We start from the raw sequence: 9117 nt of genomic DNA, 5'->3' as shown, positions 1-9117 counted from the left end.
CCAATCGAACCTCCTGGATTACTTCGGGAGCATTGATTTCTTCGGCTGGGACTGGCGTCTCGCTAGGGCGGCACTCGACACCGAAACCCTCAGATAAGTCTTCTGACCTTCTCAGGCTTGAGCTAGCTGTCGTGGGAAAGGTTTGGTAGTTAGGGATTGGAGTTTCTGATTGTGGTTCTGGTTCTGTGACTACTCTTTTTCGGATTTGATCTATATGCCTTCTCCAGATTCTCCCATGTCCACTGTGTATGACTTGGGACCGGTTATGTCAGAAATCGTCCCAGATAACCATAGGGGCCTGTTGGCATAATTTCTGGCAAACACTGGTGTCCCTATCTGGAATTCCCTCAGCTTCCTATTGGCTCCCTTGAACCCATCCGGGGTGTAATTGGGGTGTAGCCGGTCCAACATGCACCTAAGTTTTCTGCCCGTTAGGAGTTCAGCCGGACTGTGCCAAGTGGTGGTGCATGGTGTGGCATGTTGGGCAGCCAAGAACTTTCCTACTCTGGCCTGCCAGTCCCCGGCGTCTAACCGTGAGAGTGCCTCCTTGGCCATTCTCATGAACCTCTCAACCAGGCTGTTACTGGCTGGATGAAAAGGTGCAGAAAGTGCATGCCTGATTCCCAACTCCACGAGGTACCCCTCGAATTGGGTAGCAGTAAACTGGGGCCCATTGTCTGGGTATCAGGTAGCCCATGGGTGGTGAAGAGTTTCTGAAGCACCTTGATTACCACTTTGGATGTCTGGATTGCATTAAGTTGATTTTGAGCCATTTAGAATAGGCGTCGACAATGATCAAAAATGTTTGGCCATGAAGGGGGCCTGTGAAATCGAGGTGGATTCTAGACCAGGGACCTTGGGGTCATTCCCATTTCCTCACTGGTGCTGTGGGGGAATCTGGCAGGGTTGACACTTCCCCACCCACTCGGTAATGTCGTTGTCCATTTCTGGCCACCAAACATAACTTTTGACTAGCCCTTTCATCCTAACAATTCCCGGGTGCCCGTCATGTAAGATACGCAAAACCTTTTTCCTTAAGTATAAGGGTAAAATGACACGATCACCCCACAATAGGCACCCCCTTTGCATTGACAATTCATTTCGCTTAGATACAAAATGCTTAAATTCCCCACCTTCAGTCCTTCCCGGCCACCCCTCGTGACCCAGCTCATGACAGTCTTCAGTACATGGTCTTTAACCGAGGCTCTGGCCACTTCGGCAGAAGTGAGATGCCCTGAGTCCAAAGCGTCAATTAGTAGGACTGGTATTCCCGGGGTAGGGTCTTCTAGGATGTCCGGTAGCAGGCATCGGCTGAGGGCATCGGCATGCCCTAAGCTCAGTCCTGGTCAGTGGACAAGGTGGTAGGAGTATGCCACTAGGAAGATAGTCCAACGAGTCATTCGTGGAGATAAGGCAGCGGGGATGGGCCGATCCCCTGCCAGGAGGCCCAAAAGCAGCCAATGGCCCGTGACTAGTTCAAAACTCCGCCCAAACAGGTATTCGTGGAACTTTTTTACTCCCGAGATGGCTGCTAGGGCTTCCCTGTCCAGTTGACTGTAGTTCCACTCAGCACTGGACAGGGTGCGGGAATAGTAAGCAATGGGCGCCTCTAGTCCATTCGGTAGTCTATGGGTCAAAATGGCCCCTACTCCAAAAGGGGACGCGTCACAGACTAACACAAGTGGAAGCGTTGCATTGTATTGTACTAGAAAACTGTACACGGACAAGAGTTTTTTTACAGCGGCAAAAGCGGTAGCCTCAGTCTTTACCCAAACCCAGGTTGTGTTCTTAGCCAATAACCAGTGTAGGGGTTCAGCTACTGTTGCCTTGTCTCGCAGGAATATGGCATAGAAGTTTAGAAGACCCAGGAATGCTTGTAGTTCAGCCTTGTTTTTGGGAGTTCGTGCATTTTTAATGGCCCTTATCTTGCTTTCGGTGGGGTGAATGCCAGTTCCGTCCACCCTGTACCCCAGCTGCCCAAGGAGTCTGTTTTATCATCCTAGATTAATGGTTGCCCAATTTTCCTTGAAAACCTCCAATTAATGGAGCTCCCAGTAAGAATAAGCCTTATTATGACTGTTAAGGAAATAATGCACCAGTCAAATGTAATTCTCTTTTCCTTCTTCAATCCCCAGAGAAAGGGCCTTGAGGGTGTCACCAGAACAGCTGTCTCCCTCTGACTACAACAGCCAGTCAGATGATGTCAAGGTGGCCCTCATCCCTGCAGCAACCTCTCAATCCCAACATCACCATCATGGATGAGAGAAGAAGAATGTCGGATGTTCTTCCTTGGTCTATAATGTGAGAGAGAGAATGAGAGAGAGAGACAGAGAATAAAAGAGAGGCTGACAGAATGAAACAGAGAGAAAGAGAGAAAGAGACAGAATGAAAGAGAGAGAGAGAGAGAGAGAGAGTGAGGGAATCAGAGAGAGAATGAGTGGGAGAGAGAGAAAGAGAGAGGAGAGAGAGTGCCTGAAGGACCCCATCCCATCACTGGGAGTCCAGGTGCTTCAGCAAGCGGCTCACTGGATTCATATTAGTGGTCCACGGGATTTAAAATTATGAACTTGGTGGTCCCTGAGTTCCAAAAGGTTGGGGACCTCTGCCCTATACCATCTCAGACAAGTGGCTGTCCAGTCTCCATTGATGGACTTGCACAGCTTTTTCTTCCCAGCCCTGGGCCACAACGGGTTTCTCTGTTTTTTGGGGAAAGATTCCTTCCCCAATCAGAGTCTGCCTGAGTCCCATCATCCACTTCCTTCCCTGCCTAGGATCAGCTGAATTCATCCATTTAGACAATAGGACAAAGAGTTTGAACAGAGCCTGTGGGTCTGTCTCCATTCTTCAACACAGAGGGTCACACTCACTCCACAAAGCCAATTTCCCAGTGGCTTCTTGGACACTTCTGGCCATCACTCAAGCTGAGCTAATAGCAGATCCAGGGTGGCTTTCAGATCCGTGTATCTGCCATTCTTCGTGGAAGAAGGAGAGGGATTGGGATTTGTCACATTCAGTTCTCTTTCCTATGTACCCTAAGTATCCTATTTCCTGCCTGGTCCTCTTTGTATAAACTTTAGCCTAATTTATAACCGTTGCATGGTGCCAGAAATGCCTGGAGAATTCTCACCTCTTGGGAAATGAGAGGGGAGTGGGGGACGTGTGGATTGCAAGATGGACCTAAGAAGCTCTTCTTATCTGCTTCTCAGAGAGGCTGGTATGATATCATCTTCACACCTGGGGATTGGTGGGAATCCACATTGGACGGTGGGAAGGGATTCCTAATTTCCTTTATCCTGGACTGCATGTCCTGAGGGATCTCAGAGCCTGCTTTGAATTTTGACTTGCTTTCATCCCTTTTCAATAAAAGGTTCCTTTTGAAATACGAAGTTTTCAAGAGTCTATACTTTCTTGGAAGGGGGAAGAGGCTGGTCCTTACAATGGCTGAGAATTGGGATGGAAGGGACCACAAACACTCCACAAACCTTCCGCAACAGAGTCTTAGACACAGATTGTGGTATCACATACATACTCCTAAACAGTGCCTTTATGTAGCATCAGGAAGGAACATGGGATCAATCTCACAACACTCACCCTATATGGGTGCCCTAGCTGTTGTCCCTGGTGGCAGATCAAAGATTGTGAATCCCACTCCTGACACCAGTCTCTGTGGAATCAAACACAGGACCCCCCAAAAAAAAACAAATAATCAAAGCTCACTGCAGTTATTATTTATTCAAGGTTCACTAGAGGAATTTCCCTTGAGGAAATAGCAGAACAGATTCCCACAGACAAAAGAATGCACTCAGATTTAAACATTTGTGGAAAGGAAGAGAAAATGATAATCATCAATATGTATATCTAATAGATGATATAACGAATATTCATAATTAGCACACATCAAGGTACTTTCATGCCCACCCACTGTTACCATCCTCAAGAAAGATATATTGTCTTTAAAAAAAAGAAACATATCAGTTGCATTGCCACAGCAGTTTGGATAAAATCTATTGAGAAATTAGGGCATTAACTCTTTATTTCTATCTTGGTAACACATTCTCATTCTTCTAAGAAATTGGTTTCCTCACTATCTTCCAGACTTCCTTTATCTGAAGAAAAATTGTTGCCCCACTCATGCATGGAGAATAGCTTGGAGTTAAAAGTCATTAGCCTCACATCTCCACATTTACTCTGCCTGTAAGATGCTCCTTTGTGTTCAGGTCTGGCCTCAGAAGGATAATGTAGCACTTGGGGATGAAGATGCAGACCAGCAGACCAGCACTGGAGGCCAGGATGGAGAAGACCTGCACAGCCACCATGTATTTCCCTTTGGTGCTCAGGTAGGTGGGCACAAAAGTCACCCAGTCACTGCAGAAGACCAGCATGCTGAAGGTGATCAGCTTGGCTTCGTTGAAGGCCCCAGGCAGATTCCTGGCCAGGAAAGCCACCGTGAAGCAGATGGCAGCCAGGAAGCCCATGTAGCTGAGGGTGACGTAGAACATGACAACGGCCCCTTCGTTGCATTGCAGGATGATCTCTCCAGGCTGGGAGTGGAGGTCAGAGTCAGGGAAGGGGGGAGAAAGTCCCAGCCAGATGGAGCAGATGATAACTTGGACAGCAGAAGAAGAAAGGATGATACAGTTGGCCAAGCTCTTCCCCAACCATCTCTTCACTCGGTTTCCTGGTTTTGTGGCCAGGAAAGCCAACACCACTGTGATGGTTTTGGCCAAGAGAGAAGAAATGGCAACTGAGAAGATGATGCTGAAAACCGTTTGTCGGAGAAGGCAGGTGGCTTTCCTTGGTTGACCAATGAAGAGAGAAGAAGACAAGAAGCAAAGCAGGAGGGAGACCAGGAGGATGTAGGATAGGTCCCGGTTGTTGGCTTTGACAAGGGGAGTTTCTTGGTATTTAATGAAGATGATTAAAACAAGGCCTGTGATTAAGAACAAGAATAGGGCAAAAGAGACCAGGATAATGCCCAGATGTTCTTTATAAGACAGGAACGTTACGACTCTGGGGATACATTGGACTCTGTCCTCATTTGGATATTTATCATCTGGACATTTGGTGCATTTTTCTGTATCTGAGAACGCAAGAAAGCAATATTTGTTTAATATTCTGTCCTTTTATTTTACAAGAAATACCTTCTTTGGATAACAGCTGACACCACAGGCATTTTCCAAGAAGTATTTCTTAACTATTTCATTACAAAGAGCATAAGAAGGATATTTTTTAAAAATGTAGCTAGGTATATGAAGTTGAGGGAAGTCCTAGGATGTTAATTATTTCCTCTTAATGTGTAGAATATTCATAGGAACCTAGATTATTAGAGGTTAATAATGAATCATATAATCTTTTTAGGTAAACATGCTGAGTCCTGCCACATGGCAGTTAATATACTGGACTTGGAAGACACCTACAGTATCCGGTTAGATCTAGAAGCAATCTGAAATTAAGGAGAAACTTCCTATCAGTGAGAACAATTAACCAGTGGAACAGCTTGCCTCCAGAAGTTGTGGGTTCTTCAACATTGGAGATTTTTAAGAACAGACTGGACAGTCACTTGTCTGAAATGGCCTCCGGCTTGGGCAGGGGGTAGGATTAAAAACCTCTAACTGTACTCTTATTGGTTGGTTGGTTGATCTACATGACTGGCAGACTATTTGTGTAATGAATTCCCTCCACAGCACCACATTATGGACCAGTGATACCTTCTCAGTGATCCTCAAGGGGAGGATCCAATATATAGTGAATTGAAAAGTCTTTCACAAGGTGGACCCAAAATATCATCAAGTTTCAAAGAACTCAGATGTTCCTAGAAAGGTGAACTTAGCAGCACATAACCAAACTAAGAACAGAAGAGATATTTCTTCTGCTGTTAGTAAAGCTTGCCCAGTCTGCCACCTCCTCCTCCCATCTCTTCCCAGCCCCTCCTTCAAAACCTTTTTGATTTACATCCTTTTAGATAAGAAATTGTGCAGGTTAAAAAAAACAGGTGAGCATCTGTCTTTTAACTTGCACTTTCATGAAAAGGTAGCATTTATTTTTATAGATGCTCAGAAGGCCTTTGATAGGGTTAGCTGGAAATTTATCTTTGCCTTGCTAGATAAGATGGAATTTGGAGATAATTATATACGGGCGATAAGATCGATCTATTTAACTCAAATAGCTAGAGCTTTAATTAATGGGGAAGAAACGGATAAGATTGAAATTGGAAAAGGCACAAGACAAGGATGCCCACTGTCCCCATTTCTATTTATATTTGTATTAGAACCTCTTCTACGGAAAATTAGGAAGAATCAGGGAATAAAGGGGTTGAAGGTGAGATCTGAAGAATATAAAACCCAAGCTTTTGTGAATGATTTGGTTTTTATTGTAGAGGATCCAGTAGAATCAGGTAAAAACTTGCTCCAGGAGATAGAGAAGTATGGCAGAGTTGCAGGTCTCCGAATTAACAGAGATAAGACGAAGATTATAACAAAGAATATGACATGGAATCATTGGAGTGAATTGGAGAGAGAATTGGGCTTTCAAGTGACGAAAAGAATTAAATATCTGGGTGTTTGTACGTCTTCCAAAAACACGTCTATTATAGTAGACAATTACACAAAGCTGTTAGCCCAAACAAAGATAGACGTAGAGAAGTGGGAGCACTCTCCTTACTGGGAAGGATAGCTACGATTAAAACCCACGTGCTTCCGAAATGGAATTACTTACCCCCGCAAGACTGGATAGTGGTTTCTTTAAACTGCTAGATAGTTATGTGAGGAAATTTGTTTGGCAGAAAAAGAAGCCCCGGATTAAACTTAAAATGCTCCAAGAGACTCCATGTAGTGGGGGATTTGGTCTACCAAAATGGGAGTTTTACTACCAAGCAGCCAATTTAACCTGGATTAGAGATTGGATGCTTCTAAAAAGGAAGAGGACTCTTACATTGGAGGGTTATGATTTGTGTCAAGGTTGGCACCACTTCCTATGGAGAGAGAGGGGCAAGAAATGTGGACACTTTAAGAGACACTACCTTCGGAGAATCCTATTAGAATCTGGGGAAGGGGTTAGGAACAAGCACTACACAATGATTCCGATTTGGTTCGCCCCATTAGAGGCAGTAACACACTCAACACTATATAACAAGGAAACACCTTGGACTTATCAGGACTTGCTTGACCCTCAAGGGGACTTGAAGACCTGTGAAGAGCTTATGAATCAGGGCAAGAAGGTAGATTAGTGGGCATATGCCCAAATACAATCGAGAGTCAGAAGGGATAAAGGAAAGGAGGGAATTTATAGGTCACTACAGGAGCTAGATAAAATCTTATTGGGAATTGAAAAGAAATTACTTTCAAGGTGCTACCAGTTCTTGGTATCACGATGGATTGGTGAGGAGGTGATTAAGGACACCATGATTGCCTGGGGGAGGAATCTCGGATTTTCCCCAAATCTGGATAAATGGGATGCGATGTGGAATAGGAATATGAAACTTACTTTGTCAACCCCCTACAAGGAAAACATTTATAAAATGGTCTATCGTTGGCATATCCCCCCGGCAAGAATAGCAAGAATGTTTCCGGGAGCCTCCCCAGCATGTTGGAAGTGCGGGAATAGTAGCGGGACATACTATCACCAATGGTGGATGTGTCCCAAAGCAGGCAAATATTGGTCCAAGATTCGGAATTGGATAGTGGAAATTACAGGATATAATATAGATCTGAAACCAGAGACTTTTTAATTGGGAATGAAGCCAGATAAAATATCTAAGGAAAAATGGTACTTGATCCTCCACATTATTACTGCAGCTAGGATATTATATGCACAAGAATGGAAAAACGAATTAATACCCACAGAGAATAAATTGATTTGGAAAATTACAGAATGCGCAGAGGCAGATCGGTTAACGAAATTACTTAGGAACCAAAAAGATTCTGATTATTATGAATGTTGGAATTTATGGTATATTTGGGTGAAAGGAAAGGGAGGGAAATAAAACAGATTTCATTAGTGGTATAGGCGCATATTTGTATATGTTAGTTGCAATAATTTTGTATGTATATATGTAAAGCATTGTTTTTAAAAATGGAAATAAACTTTGAAAAAAAGAAAGAAAAGGTTCTGGATAAATCCATTTCCACCAGGCCTTCCTTTTCTCTGGGGTCACCCACCTTCCTGAGTGGAGAAGGTCCCCTCCGGACAAGGAACGCAGTCGTAGCAGCAAACTGGCTCTCCTTCTCGAGCCCTCTTGACAAATCCAGGACGACAACTTTCCACACATTTGGACTGAGGCAGAGACTAAGCAGAAAAACAAGGAATGCCAAAGAAAAGGTGTTAGGACTCTCCATCCATGGAAAACAGAGGTAGAAATGGATGGAGACAAGTAGCCTCTGGTCTTCACTGAGGTAAATATGAAATCTCTGACTACTCCTAAACAGATGCAGGAGGTAAAACAACTAGCAGATTATTCATTTAGTTCCTCCCTTTTGCTTTTGGAATTTAACATTATAATAAGGTATTTTTCTACTTAATAAAGTCTAGAGCCGTGATGGCAAACCTATGGCACGCGTGCCACAGGTGGCACACGTAGCCATATTGGTGGGCATGTGAGCTCAGCTCCAGCGAGCGCCACCTGATTTTCGGGCTTTCTGAGCCCACCAGAAGTAGGGAAACAGGCTGGTTCCTGCCTCCAGAGGGCCTTGGGAAGGCTCATTTTTTTTCTCTCACCAGGCTCCAGAGCCTTTCTAGGAGTCTGGGGAGGGTGAAAACGGCCTTGCCCAACACACACACACCCCCGAGGCCCTCCAGAGGCCAGAAGCAGCCCGTTTGCCAACTTCTGGTGGTGCACGCAAACCCCCCTCCCCCCACTCCTGGCATGCGATGGCAGAAAGGTTAGCCATCTCTGATCTAGAGGGATGGAATTGAAAAAAGTTTAAGTATGACGATATATCAATATTAAAATTGAGAATGAAGTATGGGTGAAATGCTACCAGTTTGGACCTGTTCAACTGAACCGGTCGTGGCAGCAGCGCAAGGCTCTGCCCACCCACCCAGTCATCGTTACTTCCTGGTTTTAACCAGGAATTAACCTTTTTTTTTACCCTCTCCACATGTGCAGAAGGCTTTGCACAT

The 9117-nt window shown here is 44.7% G+C and overlaps 1 protein-coding gene across 1 annotated transcript; it reads right to left on the bottom strand.

Annotated features, from left to right (window-relative positions):
* Positions 1 to 4169: 4169 nt before the first annotated feature.
* LOC139322833 (vomeronasal type-2 receptor 26-like) lies at positions 4170 to 8277 on the bottom strand (the record flags this gene model as incomplete). Its single annotated transcript, XM_070952082.1, has 2 exons — positions 4170 to 5080; positions 8157 to 8277. Coding segments are annotated over 2 exons (1032 nt in total), but the record flags the coding sequence as incomplete, so codon positions are not given.
* Positions 8278 to 9117: the final 840 nt, after the last annotated feature.

The sequence above is a fragment of the Pituophis catenifer genome, unplaced genomic scaffold (assembly GCF_029215685.1).
Source record: "Pituophis catenifer annectens isolate HBS135680 unplaced genomic scaffold, rPitCat1.0.hap2 SCAF_11, whole genome shotgun sequence".
In the NCBI taxonomy this organism is placed as follows: domain Eukaryota; kingdom Metazoa; phylum Chordata; class Lepidosauria; order Squamata; family Colubridae; genus Pituophis; species Pituophis catenifer.
The sequence above is the reverse complement of the archived record's forward strand: the minus strand, read 5'-3'. Positions and strand labels throughout refer to the sequence as shown.